Source organism: Triturus cristatus, chromosome 10 (genome assembly GCF_964204655.1).
Source record: "Triturus cristatus chromosome 10, aTriCri1.1, whole genome shotgun sequence".
NCBI classification, from domain to species: Eukaryota; Metazoa; Chordata; class Amphibia; order Caudata; family Salamandridae; genus Triturus; species Triturus cristatus.
Window position 1 is genome coordinate 604,914,512 of NC_140593.1, and position 20,862 is coordinate 604,935,373.

General features: G+C 39.8%; 1 protein-coding gene across 9 annotated transcripts in view; it reads left to right on the top strand.

The window, feature by feature from the left end:
* Positions 1-20,862, top strand: part of CIITA (class II major histocompatibility complex transactivator) — a 473,615-nt gene that overhangs the window by 249,475 nt on the left and 203,278 nt on the right. For all 9 annotated transcript variants that reach the window (XM_085632115.1, XM_085632119.1, XM_085632121.1 and 6 more), the window contains one exon: positions 6,230-6,385. In XM_085632115.1, coding sequence (XP_085488241.1) covers positions 6,230-6,385 — 156 coding nt within the window. The remainder of the gene's footprint in view (positions 1-6,229; positions 6,386-20,862) is intronic.

Below are 20,862 nucleotides of genomic sequence, written 5' to 3' on the forward strand. Positions count from 1 at the left end.
GTGGTGGGGTACAGACAAGGCAACAACATTACACTTTATAATGCCTCATGATAGCCTGCCAAACACCACCTTCCCAGCTTTGTAACATTGTGAGAATACCATGCATGATGTGGGTCTACTTGGGCAGGGGTAAAATCAGAGGGACACTTCAAAAGAGCTGGTCTGTGACGACACTTGTTGGTGCTCAGGGGTTGACTGCCAGTGCTATTACTGCCAGCTGTATTCCCACCTAACAGTCACCTGTGATGACCAGCAGTCAAAATATGATGGTTTTCCTGCTCATTGTATACATCACTTTTGCAGTGGCGGCTGCCAATTGCTGAAAGTGGTGTGGCGGGAAAAGGGCCAGTGCATGCATGCAATTAACATTGACTAAATTGTTGACATGAATTTAAATATCGTTCTAAAGTTCACATGTTTAACTTTAAAACGTGGATGGTAGAGCATGTCGGCGATTTGGTGCACATTAAATAAATTAAATGTAAAATTAAACTCACCTACCTCGCTCTGGTCCTGCTGTTCTTCTCTCATCCAGTGCGGGCCCCAGCTATCTGCTCTAACCAGTCCAGACGCTTCTCCCCTGCTGTTAACCAGCATGAGAGAAGCACCAAGATTGGATGGAGCGGGCTCTCCCTGTTCTCACAAAAGCACTGGAGGCCTGTGCGTGCTTTCCACACAGCTCTCTAAGACAGCTGGGTTGGAGAGGTTTAAAGTACGCATGTATGGCTAGCTCTCACAAGACAGCTGGATAAAGTGATATGCACACTTTAAACTTAAGTGCCCAGCCCACCACTTCTTCCTGTTGCTGCCACTCAGCAGCAATGGCCCCACCCCACCCCACCCTGACACTCTGCTTAGGATGGAGTAGTGAAAAATAAAATGGTAATAAATAAACTTTATTACCAATTTATTTTTCATCTCTGGGACATTTTTGTTTAGTGGGATGATGCTCCTCTGCCCTAATGGGCTTGTTTTTATCTTTCCATTCATGAATGGCTAGTGAGCTTTTCAGTGTGGAACGAGAAGGTATTATAGCTCAGAGATCCACTTTTGCTAACTCACCTTTGAGTGTTGTGGGTGCAAAGGTGAGCAAACATCACTGCTTAAAGACGCTCATAGCATTTTCAGCTAATATTGCCATACAATTAGCAGTATGAAATAGGAGTCCCAATAAAAAGGAACAAAGATGCAGTTGCTGTAAATTACATTGGATTGTTCTTTTATAAAGCATAGGTATTCATCCGTAGGGTTTCTGTGTGGTGAATAGTAGTGTAAAGGGCTTATAACAAATGGCTTGGATTGGGGTGGGTGTGTTAATACTTATCGTACCTGGTAAAATCTGATATCCCAAAGCCGGAAATTACCAGATGAGAAAAAATATAGCCTCTTATGGGTTGCCCTCCCTCCACCTGCAAGATGGGAAATTAAGGAAGGACTGTGGTCACCTGGGGAAAACTGAAGAGTTGCGATTTTTAATGCACCCGGTTAATTCCCCATGCAGTAAAGAATGCATGTCTTGGAATTCAGATATGTACAGTAACAGGGGTTACTCACATCAGAAGTATACAAGGCAATTTTTTACCAGCCTCTCAGAATCAAAGAAGATGTCAAAAGGGACATCTTCAGCCATTCTAGTATTACAGGGACAGAGGAAGAGTGTTCTTCACAGCAAAGACAATCACAAGGAAGGGGTGGAATCAAATTGGTTTTTTCCCGAAAGGATACATATTCATTAAGAACTACAAAAGTAGGCTAATGTAATCTACACTGTGATTGGGTAGATTCTGGTCTATATCTGACTTCACACATAACTAATGCCTTTGCCATCGTATAGTAAACTCAACAGCACCATAAATGATCCTCAATGGCGCATTAAACATGTATGGCTCTCAGTCCACAGTGTTTTGTTTTTGCTCCATTAAAATCTTTAAAATTCACATTTATAAAACTGGAGATGTGGTGGAAGTTTTTCCTGCAACACTATTCAAATGTAAAGTTCAGCAAGAGAAAAAGGCATACTTTGTTGCTTCTGCTTCCCGGCTTTGAGCACTGTGACAAGCTGGCCTGGCCATAATTTGTGCCAGTGGCTGAGGGTGGTAGGTACCAGCACTTATTTTTGGGACAGGGACTTATTTTTCATCTTTAGAGTTTGACCCATTACCAGAGAGAGGAACTCAGAAAAGAAAGAATGAAGGATGATGTAAAATGATTGACGGAGGGCGAAATCAGGGATAAGATATAACCCTCATGAGTAAGATGAAGAGACAGGAAGTGTAGGGTATTGGAATAAAGAGACATGAGAGAGAATCAAGACTAAATGAGATTGATATTCAGCAACCTCAGCATTTGGCAGCATCACTGACAAGCTCCTAAGAAAACCTTTAGGTCTTTGACTTATGCTTTTTACAAACTAAGCACTTTATACAAGTAGGGGTAAGGGCAAAGGATGTGATAAGTTGTTTCTTTGTGCAATCCACAAAATTCGACTGGGTCGCCCTTTTTGAGAATGTCTGACTGCACCTTCAAATTGGAGCAATGACATGTAGGAGAGGCAAAAACACAAGAAGCCACTTTTTCCGGAACAGCATTGTATGTTTTGAGCTTATTGTTGTAGTTGGAGACCACCACCAATCATTTTTGGGGACAGGCAGTTAGTTTTCATAATCACTGTATATTTGATGGAATATTGGCATATCGTGTTTTATTGTAAACACCTTTCCAGAAATAAAAATAAAATAAAAAAGACTAACCCAGAGCAAGAAAGAAAAACACAAAAGGAGGAAAGGAAAAGGAAGAGAAAAACTTAAAAAAGGGAGAAAGGAGGGATGATATAGGACTGCAAGAGTGTGATGAAGTGTCAGAGAGTGTCCGGTGGTGGAACAAAGAGGAATGAAGTGGAATCAAGACTACACAGCCTTAGTATTTGGCAATCCGGACAATAGTCGGCAGCAGTTTCTGGCCTCTAAGAAGACAAATTGGGCACCGGAACTTATCTTTTTACAAATTAAGTACCCGCCTATCAGTGAGCTTTGGCTTCAAACAAGGCAATCTGGCTAAATTGTACCAGCTCTATTCTAAAGTACATCTCTCCAGTGATTTTTTTGTTCAGTAATTTCCTTTACTCACGTCACATAACTTATCAGAGATTAGTTGGTAATAGCAAGACAAGTAATTGTAAGGCCTTTACATTTTCGTCGTTTTGGAACTGTGACAGATGTTAGCATTGATTGTGGTTTTTGGAGAACCTGTGCCGTGTTTAACACACAGCATTAAATATGATTAAAAAAAGTGCTGGTCAATCAGATATAAGAGCGCAATTAAACCTACCTATTTTTTGGACAAACAATTCTTTATTTTTTGTTAGAGTATCCAAATGAGACTATTTACTACTTTTGCTTAATGGACTACCTGTCAAAAAAGTCAGGTTTTAAGGTGGGAATGAAATGACTGAATAGAAGACTCGGCTCATAGATATGCGGGTAAGGAATTCCAAAGTCTGTCTGCTGTAACAGTAGATGATTCCTCCTCTCATTATTTGTTTTCTAAATCTTTGAACTGTTTAAAGGAAATTCTCAGTACCCAACTTGATACCTTTTTATGAAGTTAGTTGATAATGAATTCAGGTCCATCCCTGTAAAGTGCCTTACGAATTGAACAACATATCTTGAACTGAATCTGCTATGGAACTGGTAGCAAGTGCAATTTTTGCAACAATGGGCTAGCATGATTGCTCTGTGGAAGCGCAAGAACTAAGCGGGCAGCATTATTTTGTATGAACAGATACTTTTGATGGAGATATTTAGGGACTTCCAGGTGCAATGAGTTAGCATAGTCCAGTCTTGACCCTATGAGTACCCTTACTGCTTATGTTTACAGTTAGTGAGCATTAAAGGCAATTTAGACCTCAAAACGTTCATGTGATAGGAGAAAGAAGAGGCCAGAGAGTGTTTTTGCAGTGCAATGTTAGTTGAGAGGCAAAAATGACACCTAGCCTTTAGATGCTTTTAGCTAGACCTGCTTTAGCACCCATCGCAATTTGCCAAGTTTAGATTCAGCAGACTTTGGCTTCATCTGGTACAAAGTAGATTCAAATTTAAGATTAAACATTAAGCAGAATATAATATGCACTACTGTGTAGTGTAGTGATCATCCCCCGTTCACTGGTCATGAATGTATATAAATCCTTTAACTACCTCTAAGCTGCGCTGTCGTATATTAGATAAAGTATGTGCTTTGTGTACATTGGAGAATACCCTAGTGTAATTGTATGGTCATTCCTTAACTTGTTGAATTTTAATATAGTTAATGTACAAATAAATTTTTGTAACTTATTATAAGTGGCCATGACTTTAATTTTATACAAATGAATAGTCACAATATTTAGCCGCTAGTAATTTGTTCAACAGTCCCTGATCCCTAATTGGCATCATATCTATTAAGACCAAGTTGTCTGCATACAATGGGTTGCTTATTTTTACGTTTTCCAATTTGATGGAAAAACTATTTCATTCAATACAGGAGGAAAGTTTGAAATTCTGGAACCTGGACTTCTTTTCAAATGCATACAATATTGTAAAAATATTGTGTATAACTTAGCTTAAGCCATGAACAATAAAACAATTATAATCTGCTAAAGGGTCTTTTTGTTTTGTTCACAAAAGAACTTAAAATACTCTTTTTTTATGCCTGGATTTTTACAAAGCAGCTGTCATACTGACCTTTTGCAACCAATATATGCATAGGAGGATTTTGGTTTTCTGCTTTTAACCAGTGGCTTTCATCAACCAATCTGTTTCAGCCATCCTCCATAGACTTTGTCAATCACTACTTGACTTGGCTTGGAGTATCAATTTCTCACATAGTACTGTTGGATGCTTGGGTGTATCCTTCCACCTCCAATCCAATGCTTGTATGGAACTGAATAGGGGAATGGTGACCATTAACAGTCTACAAAGTGGCAGATGAATATTATATGTCTGACAGAGGACTTGCAAGGGAACAGTGGTGCCTACATTGGCGAGATTTTGTTCTGGGGTGCCTATCTCACCCCAGATCATTTCAATACTGTATCTTGTCCTGAGCCTATCACCTACAAATCTTTGATTCAGGTGTGTGTGTCTTATTATTCAGTGGAAGCAAAACAAGACTCAAAGACCCAGAATGCGCTAGCCTCTCACATGAAAGTCCAGGACTGAAAACAATGTTTGTAAGAATGTGAAAGGAGCTGGTCACCCTATGCTGTCCATCTCTAGTGACATGGCTTAGACTTTGGCGTCCATGTCTATTCTGATTGCGCCAATATTGAATTAAAAGGGCTCTAAACTAGTCGGATTTCTTTTGTCCGCAGGTAGGTACTTTGCATCACTGTTGGACGATCAGAATGTAGTACTTAACCTGGAATGCATTCTACAGATGGCTTAGCTCAAATAATTGCAGCTACTAAAATAAACAGAAACTTGAATAACGATAGGCAATACTGTGTGAAGACTATTTGAAAAAAGTGCAGTGCAGCCAATCACAAGCACAATCAAAGATTGAATGCCCATATAAAAAACTATGTAGAAAATCATTTTTCCTGGAGTTTTAAAACTGCTGTGTTCTCTATAATCCAGATAAATAAGCTAAAGGAAAATTGCAATATTGAAAGCTTTCATGTGTTGTGTCAAATATTAGTAGTTATATTAAGGTGTTATATTTAACAAAATGACTTTATTTTTTTTTTTAACTGCTTTCTCATATATTTCAGCAAACTATAGTGTGCTGCCAAGTAAATAGGTCCTGATTATAAACACAATATCACATTTAGGCTCACAGAGGCTTGTTCCATTTTGAGAGTTAACCCCTTTAGACATCTTAAACAGGGCCAAATCAGACAGTATTTGCCAGTGCACTAATTGCGCATGTGCTATTTGTTGGTGTGCAAGTACCTATGTATTTGCCAAAAAGTTCTCATTAAGTAAAACCTTGCAATAATCTTGTTGGCAAATAGTCCAAATAGTCCAAAATTCTGGTTTGCGCACCCCAACGCCAGTTCAAGGGTGCGCAAAACAGAACTCTGCACCTTGGAAGATTGTAGCATGATTTGAAAAAATATTGCCTTTTATTCTCTTTATTCCATTTTTAAGGTATGTGTCAGTCAATGAAGGCTAGCATACAAATATGAGAGTTAAAGAAATGACAAACAGCCCTGATTATGTTTGACACTAATGTATGCTATTTAATTTTGCAGATTGTGTTCCTGCACCCATGACAATGCATGGCATATTCACAATAACGCCATGTTTTCCTAATGTCTGCTCATCAATTTCAAGCTTTATGCCTCTTGCACAATTGCATTCTCCCTTGAGAAGCAATGATGACCTGGGAGGAACGCATCAATCTCGGGGTTTGTACAAAAACATTCTGTAAAACCAACAATTTTCACTCTTGTCAATCATCTGAGACCCTTAGTTGCATTTTTTGTTTATTTTGCACAAGTAATTTCTCCTTTTTGAGTGTCATCTTTTTACATACAATTGGATACCATCAACATTAGATGGACATTTCTTTCCCAAATTCTAGGTCTACTCAGTTTGTTCAACACAATCCTTTGGCTTGGCCTGCAATGTTGGTTCTGATCTGCTATTAATTTGGGTTAGGCTGTTTCCTCACAGATAAGAAATAATCATAAACCCAATAGATGATGAATTCATAAAACTTCTTTGTTTGATGTCAGTACCAGGGACACTACCCCTATCATGGATTGCAGTCCATCTGACCCCACAACTCAACAAAGAGGCAAGATGTCAAATGAGAAGAATGTGTACAAGCGTTTTTTTCTACCAAGAGTACTGATTCCACCACAGAAAACGTAGGCAAACCACAACTGTTGCTCTAATACTCCATGTAATAATTCTACTACATACGTTCATCAATGCACTAGTCCACAACAGACACATCAAACACAGAGTGTACATGTCTACCTAAGGTGTGACAACACAAAGGCTTTTTGTTTCATGAATCAAAAACATTAGTGTTAGTGGAATATAAGAACCTCTTGCCTTTATTTCTGCTAGATGCTTTAACACAGCCATTACTCAGTGTTTGGCTTTTTTCCACGTCTTTAAATTTGAGAATTCCCTGGCACCTACTCCACCTAGTCTGAATTGCCACTGTTGTTTTCTTTTCAAGTATGTATCACTTGATGCTGTTCCATGAATAAATCTTGGTGCATATGACCCTTGAAGAAACACACTATAACCACCAATAAACAAACAAAGTGGATTATTGATTTTACTAAATAAATCATAATCTCATTAGTGTTAATCAAAAAGGTATGATTCCATTTTTTTTCGAAAGGTCAAATGGTCTGAAATGGAACAGAGAGTCATAGGACGTTGATTCCATGTTTGGGAAACTAGTACTGAGAAAAGTTGCTCTCCTAAGCGAGCTTTCCTGTGACAAGTGCTCGTGATCATATAGGATAAACCAAGCAGAGAAAGTGAGCTGGGACATGTTTCATGATGCAGGCCTTCGATGCGCAAGCTCCCATGCCATATAAGGCTCAATAAGTTAGGCACAGAGATTTTAAATGGATTCTTTAGTCCACAGGTAACCAGTTCAATTTTCACCTGGCCTCAATAACATAATCAAGTTGAAGCAGGTTCGAGAGCAGTTTCACAGCCATATTTTGAAATGGCTGTAATCTGTCTAGTAGTTTAGCAGAGATTCCTGAGAGAATAGGCATTGGCATAGTCCAGCTTCAAGAGAATGATAGTGCCCACCACCATTGCTAGATATAGCTGGGAGATTACCATTAGACTTTTCCTAAAAATATTACATTAAAAGGAACATGCCAAAACCACAGAATTAACATGAGGTTCCAAGGAAAGTTCTTCATCAATTTTAAAGCAATTTTTATTAACAAACCAACTGGTGGTGCGGGCACCCCATACTTGCTATGCCAAAAGTGAACATTCCATGGATGGTCGAGACTATGATTCAGTAACTCTTTTTTGTCAGCATTTTATTTGAGCATATTATGGCTCATCCAAGATCGAATTGCTAACAGACAGGCTGGAAGGGCTAGCTGGATTTCGTCGAGTTGACGGCCTAGTCCAGCGAAGAGCTGAGTATCATCAGCATAAGACATAGATTCAATTCCAAATGATCGAATGATGTTGCTGAGGGATTCCCTTTAATATTACATTGTATCAGTGACAATAAGGAGCCCTGTTAAAACCCAGAAATCTCTTTATTAAATTTGAACCTAAATGAGTCATCATTAAGGATTGGTTACAACAAGGATGAGATAGGTAGCACAGTTGCTGAATGACCAACGTCCACCAGATGGTCGAGCAAGATAAAATCAACCATTTCATAGTGTTGACTGGGCCCATGTAATAAAAATGTGATTTCTATTTATCTATCTATATTCTTAACCTCTTGCTACCTTATACACACAGTTGGTTCTCCGATGGATCTTGTTCTGTGCTGAAAGGGTTTGGATATTCGGAGGATGGACAGTTACCCAATGAGGACTAGGTATACTGTAACAGTATCTTCAACTCAATTTCATTACTATCAGGTAAAACTTCCCCAATGTCTATAGGTGACTCTAAAACCAAATGAATTTGCCACAAGGAATGATGAGACAAAATCAGCAGGGGGGGATTTCGAAATTCAATATAGTAAAAACATTTGCATTCAAACAAGATAGCATACAGGCCGAATATTCAAATAGTAAAATCATTTATTGAAATATACCAAGCCTCTGAGATTCAGGTAAAATATGATGGATGAACAGGGAAATCTTCCTCAGCCGAGACTTAGACTCATACAGCGTATGTGCCAATAAGAAATAGCAAGCCAGGTGAGCCTTGTAAAGACTCTTCAGGAAAGTTCAGCAAAGTTCCAAGTAGCCAGTTCCAGTTTGTCAAGACAGCAATCTGTCTTAGTCTGTCGCTGTAACAATAAGAGTCACAGCAGCATGACATGAACCCTTCACCCAAAAGGTTTATTCTGCATCAGGACACCGGTCGGCAGCAGGTCACATTGTCTTGTCGCAAAGTCGCATTGTAGCACAACTCTCCCAAAGTTTGAGTACTATTACTCAATAAGTTTCCGGGGTGACACTCCCTGGCATCACCAAAATTGTTAGGCCACTCAGTTCCGTTGGTCAGTCCAAAGTGAGATGAGGGTAATGTAGCAGGAAAGAAAATTTGAATCCAGAAAAAATAAGTAATTTGATTAGGCAGCTCCCTTAGGTCATGTAAGTATAGGGCACATTGAACAAAAGGACATTTAAGATGGTGACAGGAAAATTGAAAAAGTTCCGTTCTCATACAGCTGTTCCAGAATGTAACAATATTTGTTGCAACTACCGTATTCGGTCCAGAAGATGTCAAAAGAAACAGTTATCAATTCAATACAGTTTGCTAGTTTACTGAATATTCCCATACGCTTTGGAATATTCAGTCCATAACTTCACTAGAAAAGGAAAATGAAATGAGGTCTATATGAAAGTTCCCTAATATATGACAATATCCAAGTTAAATTGTGAATCTCACGTTAATTTCAAACTGGCATTTTAACTTCAGAGTACATTAATAAACATTTCAATTTGATCATAATTATAATGTGTAAGTATAGGGTACTCATAAAGTTTTGTGTAAGTGTCAACATTACACATATAAGAAAATGCATATTAATCTTTGTTGTTTATGTGTTATTCAACTAATACATATAAAAAACACATGATAAAGAAGGGCACAAAGGCACATTTAAGTTTATTCATGTAGCACCTACTTTTATTTTGCCATTTTCGGTGAACACGTTATGAGATAATTTTGTACTTTGAAAATGAATACACTTCACATTTATATTTTCTTTAGTCTTATTAACTTCACATCCATTGCATGCAAATAAAATCTGTTATTGATAAATCCATAATGTGAAATTTTCTCCTACATTTTTTTAACACATATACATGAATAAATACCATTTCATGATTAATAGTCATCTTCATATTAATTAAACACATAATATGTCTCAAAAGCTGCCTTTTCATCTGCATGCTTGTACGATGCAGTATCTGAATTATATTTGTGTCATTTTCATTAACGTGGAACTTAACACACGTTTTGTCATCATTTGCACAGAAGTTGTCATAATCATTTCTTTTGTCCTTAAAATTCATTTGATGAAATCTCTGCTCTATAAACCATGTCAAAGGCTGCGGAGAAGTCACGGAGGATAAGGCCAGTGGGCCATCCTTCCGTGGATTAGGAGTCTGTCTGCTTTACATGGCTTTAACTATATATACATTATATGTTGACTGTCTGTGCCACTCATACATGTTTCTACATTTTATCCATTTATTGTGTTCTCTGTCACTATACAGACTTCACCCCAACTTACTGCCTCTAACCTTTCCCACATTTACCTATTATCCAGCCCTGATTCTCAGCTTTCCTTGTTACAGTAGCTCACCTTTTGAATCAATTTTCATTTCTGTTTTAGTAATTATGCTTAAAGTGATCAGTGTTTCTCACCACTCTCTCAACTCTTTTAGTTACCCTACATTTTGTGTTGTCTTTAATAACTTTTTGCGTATTGTATTTAAAAAAAATAGCTCAATATGTTTTAGATATTCTCTGGTTTCCCTTGGCAAACCCTCTCTCGAGTACACTCTATTATTCTGCTATTCTTCTTGCTGTTGCATTTGAGATGTCATCAGTGATGTCACTGACCATGTCATGAATGATGTAATATGTGACATCATCAGCAGTGGATTGCGGGCGCGCAAGATGTAGTTAGTACAACTAACTATATCGGAGGAATTTCAATGGTTTTGTTCGAGTGAAATGTCCAGCTAACTATAAGACCCCTAAAACCTATTGTTTTTTCAGTGAATTTCTAAGGTTTTTTAAATGCTAATTCCTAACTATATCAGGCCTGAAACCTATGTTTTTCTCAGTGAATTTCAAAGGTTTTTTAAATGCTAATTCCTAACTATATCAGGTCTGAAACCTATGTTTTTTTCAGTGAATTTCAAAGGTTTTGTAAATGACAATTGTTAATGTATTGTTATACCGATTTGCTACATTTTGTAGACTTTTTTTTTAGATATTTTTTTTATTACATTATAATTACATTATACATTACAATACAAAATGTACTTTCTCAGAATGAATTACTTTAGTTTAAATACTTTGCAAATAGGCAGTAGACTTTTAAGTATAGTAGTTATAGTTGTTGCAATGCGCAACACAATTTCAAACACAATGCAACATTGAGCTCAATGTGAATTTCTAGTCGAATGCAATTAGTTACTTTATGGATTACTTTTCTAACCACAGGACTGGATCCTAGATTCAGTCCTTTGACATCTCCTGTAAACAGTTGAGTAAAAGCGTTTTGGTTACAGTAGTGATTTTTAAGGAATATTATTGTATTTTAAAAGTTGACAGAAATGTTTTCACATAGAATCACCAATGTTATCCTATGGCAGAAAATTCACTTAGCAGGTAAGTAGTGTTATCGTTACTTTTTCTTACTCAGTGGTGAATCCTGGATCCAGCACTGGTGAATCTTCTGTAAACAGTTGAAAGAATGTTTTTAAGTCATACAGACGATTTTTTAGGAATATTTTTAGTTTGTGAAAATGGACACAGAAACTATTCTGCTGAAAACCACACAATGGATTCCTATGGAAGGAAATACAAGTTACTGGTAAGTACGCTTAGAATGACTTTTCAGGGTCAGTGCTGCGCTAAAAGATGCAGCACTGGGTTCTCTCCTGATAACAGGTGAGTAAATCGGAATTCGTAGTTCGGCTGATTTTAGAGGAATATTTGTACGTTTCAAAAATGGACACTTAGAAACGTTTCTGGTGAAAATCGAACAATGGATTCCTACGGAAGGAAATACAAGTTACTGGTAAGTATGCTTAGAGTTACTTTTCAGGGTCAGTGCTGGGCTAAAAGATGCAGCACTGGGTTCTCTCCTAATAACAGGTGAGTAAATCGGAATTCGTAGTTCGGCTGATTTTAGAGGAATATTTGTACGTTTCAAAAATGGACACTTAGAAACGTTTCTGGTGAAAACCACACAATGGATTCCTATGAAAGGAAATACAAGTTACTGGTAAGTATGCTTAGAATTACTTTTCAGGGTCAGTGCTGGGCTAAAAGATGCAGCACTGGGTTCTCTCCTGATAACACGTGAGTAAATCGGAATTCGTAGTTCGGCTGATTTTAGAGGAATATTTGTACAATGGTGAAGCAAGGGGGTGGGGCCTGAGGTGATATGTGTGCAAACACGCCCTGTGGCACGTTTTAAGTTGGGGAATTAATTCCTCTTCAATCATTCGGTTCCCTGGGGGCCAACTAGCCCACCAGGTACCTCCAGTATGCGCCAGGGAGCTGTGTTGCAGAGAGGTGTTCAGAGGCCACGCCCCGTGGCACGTTTTAAGTTGGGGGATTAAGACCCCTTGAATCCTGAGGTCCCCTGGCGGCCAACTAGCCCACCAGTTACCTCCAGTAAGCGCCACGGAGCTGCGTTACAGAGAGGTGTAAAAAGGGGTGTGGCCTCATTACACCTCTCTGCAATGCAGCCCCCTGGCACATACTGGAGGTTCCTGGTGGGCTAATTGGCCCCCAGGGGCTCCCAGTATTCAAGGGGAATTAGTTCCCCCTCTGCAAACGCGCCAGGGGGTGCGTTTGCAGAGTGGTGCAAGGAGGGGGCGTGGCCTCCGGCCCGACCCCGTGTTTTAAACATTTTTTTAGAAGGGGGGCTGTGTAGCCCCCTTCTTTTTCTAAGTTATTGGCCCTGGGGACCCCATCCCCCAGGGCTTGCCCCCAATTTGTTTTTTTTATAAAAAAATAAAAATCGGGAAGGGGGGCCGCGTGGCCCCCCTCCCGTGGCCAATTCCCTGCCCCGGGGACCCCATCCCCCAGGGCATGGCCAATTTTTAAAAATATTTTTCTGTTTTGGAGGGGGGCTGCGTAGCCCCCCTCCTCAGGCCACTTCAAGGCCCCGGGGACCCCATCCCCCGGGGCCAGCCATTTATTTAAAATATTTAATTTTTTATGTTAATTGGGGTCTCCCGGGCCGCTGGTAGCCCCGGGGACCCCATCCCCCGGTGCTGGCCCTCACGATTGGGGACCGTGGGGAGGTCCCCAATCCCCCCACAGGCCCAGCTGGCTCCCTGCCTGCTGCGGGAGCCGGCATTGCTTTTCCACATGGGGAGCAGCTAACTTGCTGCTCTCCATATGGAAAAGCAATCTGCTTTGCTTCATTGAAGCGAGAGCAGGTTTCTCTGCTCTCGCTTCAATGAAGCAAAGCAGTTTGCAATGGCAGGGTGGCAGCCCTGGGGGGTGGCGGTCCCCAGGGCCTATACAAGGCTCCAGGAGGGGGGGCCGCGTAGCCCCCGTCCCACATTGTGAAGTTGCCCCAGGGGGTGGCGGTCCCCGGGGCTGGGGGGCCTGAGAGCCCCCCCACACCAAATGTATTGCAGCCCTGGGGGGTGGCAGTCCCTGGGGCTGGGGGTGCCTGAGAGCCCCCCCACCCATTTTAAAGAGCCCTGGGGGGTGGCGGTCCCCGGGGCAGTGTGTGGGGGATTGGGACCCCCCACACTTACGTTTTAAATATGCCCCTGGGATTTAGCCCCCCTGAGCCCGCGCTGATTTTTTTTTCTATCGGCAGGATGCGCGCATCCAGCGCGCATCCTCCCGTTTACAAAAAATTATAGTTTTTTGGGTCTTGGGGGGTCCTTGTGGGACCCCCTGAGCAGGCCTCGGGGTTCAGCGTGATTCTACCCTGCCCCCTTTTTGCGTTTTGCAACGTTTTTTGGGGGGTTTCTTGTGCCTCGGTTCTACCAAGGCACAAGATGGCTGCCAACACTTTCTGATTCAGAGTGTTGGCAGCCAATTAAAATTCAGCTCGTGATCAGGAGGGTTCGCTCAGGGTGCGCTCAGTGTGCACGGATCCTCCGAGGCCATAGATATATATGTACTTTTAACTGTCATTTTCTCAGGAACTACTAAACTGATTTACACCATTTAAGCAAAAGGCATGAGTCTGAACTAAGGACTACCTCTTTGCCCAATTTGGGGTAATTCCGTTCAGCAGTTCGGGCTGTAGCTGCGGCTAAAGGTCCTATGGGAAAATGCATGGGGAAAACACCTTTTGGGACCCCCTTTTTTCTCGGCCCCCGCTTGACGAATCACCGTGAAACTTTCAGGTTAGGAGCGGACCGGAGCTGGCCAAAAGTTTGGAAAATTTCGTGAAGATTCGTCAATCGGCGCCAAAGGTATTCCAAATAGAATGTTGCGGATTTCCTATGGAAAATAGGTCCTAACTATATCTACCTACTGGCGACCGCCAGTAGGTGATATATATATATATATATATATATATATATATATATATATATATATATATATATATATATATATATATATTTGGTTTGGTTGTAAGCCGCTTCCTGCTTCTGGCGAGGGGGTCCGTCGACGGAATCAACCATCATTTCCGCAATTGAAATTTGCATAAGCGACTCCTGGACATGAAATACAGAGTCACAGACCCAAAGTTTCGTGGCTGGAACTTATTTTATTATTAAGCCATATGACGCGTTTCGGGTATACAGCGTACCCTTGGTCACATGCAGAAACGCAGTCCGCTTTCTCTTTTTATATTTTAGTTAACAAATCACCTGTGCTAAACATGAAAAAAACACTATCTGACAGTCGTGTATCCAAAGTTGCGCACGTTGATTGTACATCAATACCCTTGACAAAACGTAATCATGTTGTCGTTGTATTTTAGTGGTGACCAACAATAAATGCACATTAACGTATGTTGTTGTCTCAAACACTCAGCTGCTTGGGTGAATCTCATCTGTATAAATACATCAATCTTTAATTTAAATAGTAACAAAAACTGTTTGCTAGAATTCTGGTTGATTAAAACCCCAAAATTAAATGCTATAAATACATATCAATATAAATATAAATATATATATGTAAACAACAGATTTATTAAAATATATTTATGTGCTTAAAATTTTTAAAGCGCATAAAGTGCAACATGTGCCTATAACTGCATAAATGCTTAAAACCCATTATGGATTTTCAGTGAGTGTCACACAATTCTGTAACTGATGTGTTGATCAATTGTTAGTTGTAATGTTTGACCAAACATATACTATGCTCATATATCGCTTGTAATCACTTTGTACACTGTCATAGTTGGTCAGAAAAATAATACACTATAAAGTGCTGAGTGCTCCCTTAATACTCATGAAAGTGCTAGTGCTTGAAATCATGATTTTTAAGTGCATTAAAAATTGGAAAGAAGAAAAAAAGAAAAATATATAAAGGGAAGTTATGGCTTTGATGAACTGTTCATAAATATTGTATCTTCATCGTTAATTATAACAGAATAATATGATTAACAAGTTGCCAGTTAACGGTGGAAAAAACAAGACTATATTACAGAATAATCCATATATATATATATATATATATATTATTTACTGGCGGTCGCCAGTAGATAGTTATAGTTAGGACATATGTTCCATAGGAAATCCGCAACATTCTATTCCCAATAAGTCTGGCGCCGGTTGATGAATCCTCGTGAAATTTTCCAAACTTTTGGCCAGCTACGCTCCGCAACTACCCTGAAAGTTTCGTGGTGATTCGTCAAGCGGGGGCCGAGAAAAAAGGGGGGTCCCAAAACGCATTTTCCCCATGCAATTCCCCATAGGATCTGTTGTCGCAGCTACAGCCCGAACCGCTGAACGGAATGACACCAAATTTGGCAAAGAGGTAGTCTTCAGTTCAGACTCGTACCTTTTGCATATATGGTGTGAATCCGTTCAGTAGTTCCTGAGAAAATTAGAGTTAAATGTACATAAATATCTAAGTCCGCGGACCGTACACGCACCGTAAGCGCACCCTCCCTGAACCAAGCGCGCACGCTCCCGATCGCGTGCTGAATGCTAATTGGCTGTCGAGTGTCTTTCTACATTCGAAACCAGGAACTGTTGGCGGCCATTTTCTGCCTCGGTAGAAGCGAGGCTGAAGAAGCAAGGGGAAAAAGTGTGTAAAACATATAAAGGGGGCAGAGTGGAAATACTCTGACCCTCTAGAGGTGCTTAGGGGGTCCCAGAAGAACCCCCTGGGGCCCCCCTTTTTGAAAAAAAAAACAGCGAAATGCGCGCACGGTGCGCGGATCCTATTGCGTTGGATGCACGGATTCTCTCGCGGTGGGTTCGCGGATCCAATGGAAAAAAAAAGAAATTGTTGGGAGTTAAAGATTAAGCGTAACTGTTTTGTTCTTGAGTGGTTCTAAAAAGAGCCGTTGTGTTCATTCTGAGTTATAGGTACTTATAAGTAAGTACCTATACAGAGTCTAAAGTTGTTGAGGAAGACTCTGTTTCCTTCATCAGTAAAGTGTACTCCATCTCTCCTATACATCTCTTGCATATGAAAGCGCAGATTGTTATTGTAAATGGACCCCATTCTGTAGTCTCGGAGAAAAGCAGAAACAGACTTATTCACATGTTTCCTAGCTTTCTCAATCTGTGGACAAAAATGATCGGACCAGTTCAATTTCTGCCTTTGGCATATGTTAGAATACACAAAGGCAGTTTTAGGGAAAAGTGAAATCAGTTCTGCAAAGGTGTCCTCATAAGCATTTCCAGACCTACCCCAGTCAAAGTGCCTAGGTCATTGCCACCACAGTGCACTATTATGAGGTCAGGGTGTTGGATTTGCATGAAGGATTTCACCAATGGCATCAATTAGTGCCACTTTAACCCTCTGTCCAATCCATTTAATGTCTACATTTGGCAAACCTAGGTCTTTGTGAATGCCTTTGTTTTCTGCATACCTTTGGCTCCAGAAAATATAGCTGTGTCCCACAATCCACACTCTAAGCATCTTGAAGGGAGGTCTGGATGCACTCAGATGGTCTCTGTAAATGAAATGGCAGTTTGGAAAGTAAGTTGTTTCTAAAATGGTGGCTAAGATGCAGTTTTGAAAAAAGACAAGAAATCATTGTTTGTTTGACAACCTTCTACACTGAAAGGTAGGGTGCATATTTCTGTTTTTTAAACGCATGATTCTTATTGGTTAACAAAAACTTATTGTAAGGAACATTATATATGATAAGCTGATATGTTGAGAAGTCAAGCACACTTGCTGTTTTGATTAGCAACATTGTGTGTGCTGAACTTGTGACCTGTGTGCTCAGTACAGTGTTCCATGACCTGTTTCTATGGTAACGGGCCGAAGGCAGATTAGGGGAAGGGTTGAAATGTATTTCAGTTGGAAAGGGTTGAAATGTTTAACCAATAGAAATGTGTGTTTGCTTTTGAGTTTGTGTGTGAAGGATTGTGATTTGATGTTTACATGTATATGTGTGGAAAATGAAAGGGAAACTTTTCCATTCTTTGTTTTTGCTGAGGGATGCACAGTGAAGAGATTCTGTAAAAGAAAATATGGTGAGTGACTGATATACTTCTTAATCTACAAAAGAACTTGACAGATGAGTTATTTAATTGTGAGGGGATGTATGTAGACTATTTTGATCTTAATCAGACTAATTTCTCCTGGTAAAGTGTAGGGAGTACTTTTTTTCTCTACAATCTTATTGACAGTGTGTGTGCATGTAGAAACCATTCTGTGATAAGCATTTGTGTTTTTCATGTGTTTGCAGACAGATAACTGTGCTGTTTTTATATTTTGGTAGAATTAGAAACCAGTCATTGTTTATGAATTTGTGAAATGAGTTATGTTTCTACACTAAAATGTAGTACTCCTTCTAGATGAAGAAATGTGTTTTGGTATAGTGCAAGGGATAGTGTTGTTTGTCTAGAATCACACAGTGAGTCTGTGTGCATTTGGGAACCACTGTGAGAGAAGCATTTGGTAACATTGTGTATTTGCTGACAGATAACTGTTTTAACCTGTCATGTTGTGAAGTTATAGTAGCATTAGAAGACAGTTATGGCTTATGATTTGATTAAATGAGTTAGGCTTTGACAGAAAAGTGCAGTCCTGAAATATGTAGATTGTGTGCAGTTCCCTTAGCACTTGCACTGTAGTAAATGAGTTTTGGTAAACTCCTAGGGATAGTGGTGCTTGTCTAGAATCACACTGTGAGTCTGTGTGCATTTTGGAACCACTGTGAGAGAAGTGTTTGGTAACATCGTGTATTTGCTGACAGATAACTGTTTTAAAACCTGTCATGTTGTCAAGTTTTAGTAGCATTAGAAGCCAGTCTTTGCTTATGCGTTGATTAAATGAGTCAGGCTTTGACACAAAAGTGCACTTTTGAAATATGCAAATTGTGTGCAGTTCCCTTACCACTTCCATAGTAGTAAATAAGTTTTGGTAAACTCCTAGGGATAGTGGTTGTTGTCTAGAATCACACTGTGAGTCTGTGTGCATTTGGGAACCACTGTGAGAGAAGCGTTTGGTAACATTGTGTATTTGCTGACAGATAACTGTTGTAAAACCTGTCATGTTGTCAAGTTTTAGTAGCATTAGAATCCAGTGTTTGCTTATGCGTTGATTAAATGAGTCATGCTTTGACACTGATGTGCTGTACTTAAATATGTAGATTGTGTTCAGTTCCATTAACTCTTCTAGACTAGTGAATGAATTTTGGTAAACTCCTAGGATAGTGTTGATTGTCTAAAATCACACTGTGAGTCTGTGTGCATTTGGGTAAGGATTGTGAGAGAAGCATTTGGTAACATCGTGTATTTGCTGACAGATAACTGTTTTAAAACCGGTCATTTTGTCAAGTTTTAGTAGCATTAGAAGCCAGTCTTTGCTTATGCTTTGATTAAATGAGTCAGGCTTTAACACAAAAGTGCAGTCCTGAAATATGAAGATTGTGTGCAGTTCCCTTACCACTTCCACAGTAGTGAATGATTTTTGGTTATCTCCTAGGTATAGTGGTTGTTGTCTAGAATCACACTGTGAGTCTGTGTGCATTTGGGAACCACTGTGAGAGAAACATTTGGTAACATCGTTTATTTTTTAGCAGATAACTCTTTTAAAACCTGTCATGTTGTCAAGTTTTAGTAGCATTAGAAGCTAGTCGTTGCTTATGCATTGATAAAATGAGTCAGCGTTTGACACTAAGGCGCAGTACCATGTACTATTCTGTTCACTGTGGCAGAACTGAAAATTTAAAAGATTTACCTAAGCACTGTCCTAGAAGTAGTCTGATTATTTAGTCAGTTTCTAAGTACCAAATAGATTGCTTCAAATGTCTATGCAGTATGCATATAGTTTTCTAACATACTATACACTTGTCTTTTACACCTTTAATTCCCTAGTCAGTATCCATACACTTCCAGGAAACACCCTGTCACTCCCTTTGCAGTCCTCTAGTGACCCATTCAACACCATGTACTAATCCATTCACTGTGCCAAAACCCAAACAGTAATAAATTCACCAAGACACTCTCTTTCCAGTACTCTAATGATTCAGTCACTGCCTAAGTATTTATGCACTGAGCCAGGCCTTAGCACATGGACTTCTTCAAACCCCTATCCACTATGCATGCAGTCCTCTAACCACCTACACACTTGTGTTTCACACCTTCAATTCCCCAGTCAGTATCCATACACTTCCAGCAAACACCCTGTCACTCCCCTTGCACTCCTCTAGTGACCTTATTAAGCATCATGTACTAATCCATTCACTGCACCAAACCCTAATAAATTCACCCAGGCACTCTCCTTGCAGTACTCTAATCATTCAGTCAGTACCCAAGTACTCATCCAGTGACCCAGGCCTTAGTATATGGACTGCTTCAAACCCCTATCCACTATGCATGCAGTCCTCTAACCACCTACACAATTGTCTTTCACACCTTCAATTCCCTAGTCAGTATCCATACACTTCCAGGAAACACCCTGTCACTCCCTTTGCAGTCTTCTAGTGACCCATTCAACACTATGTACTAATCCATTCACTGTGCCAAAACCCAAACACTTATAAATTCACCAAGATACTATCTTTGCAGTACTCTAATCATTCAGTCAGTGGCTAAGTATTCATGCACTGAGCCAGTTCTTAGCACATGGACTGCTTCAAACCCCTATCCACTATGCATGCAGTCTTCTAACCACCTAGACACTTGTCTTTCACACTTTCAATTTCCTAGTCAGTATCCATACAGTCCAGCAAACATCTTGTCACTGCCTTTGCTCTCCTCTAGTGACCCATTCAGTACCAAGTACTAATCCATTCTCTGTGCGAAAGGCCTAGCACTTATAAATTCACCTAGGCACTCTCCTTGCTGTACTCTAATCATTCAGTCAGTACCCAAGTAGTCATGCAGTGAGCCAGGCCTTAGCACATGGACTGCTTTAAATGCCTATGCAGTATGGATGCAGTCCTCTCATCACCTACACAGTTGTGTTTCACACCTTCAATTCCCTAGTTAGTATTCATACTCTTCTAGCAAACACCCTGTCACTCACCCAGTGTGTTTCCTTATAGTACTGTAATCATTTAGTCAGTTAGCATGTAGAGTTTTAGTGAGGTAGGCTTTAGGGCATGAACTGCTTCAAAGTAGTATGCACTATTCATGTAGTGTTTTAACCATCGTCACACTTGTGGTTCAGGGACATAGTTTCTTAGTCAGTATTTATATAAAATGTGTTTGTACAGTAATGGAATAGTATAATTTTGAAAGTTATTAATATACATTTATTTTTGATTCTTTTTTACAGATACAGAACAGGAGTGTTTCTCATCTGTTTGCACTCTTCTCGTGCAAGATTGTTTGGATGAAGGGTCCTTAGGTGTTTAATCATACTTGCTGTGCCGCATGAGTATTTTTTGTTAGGTTCT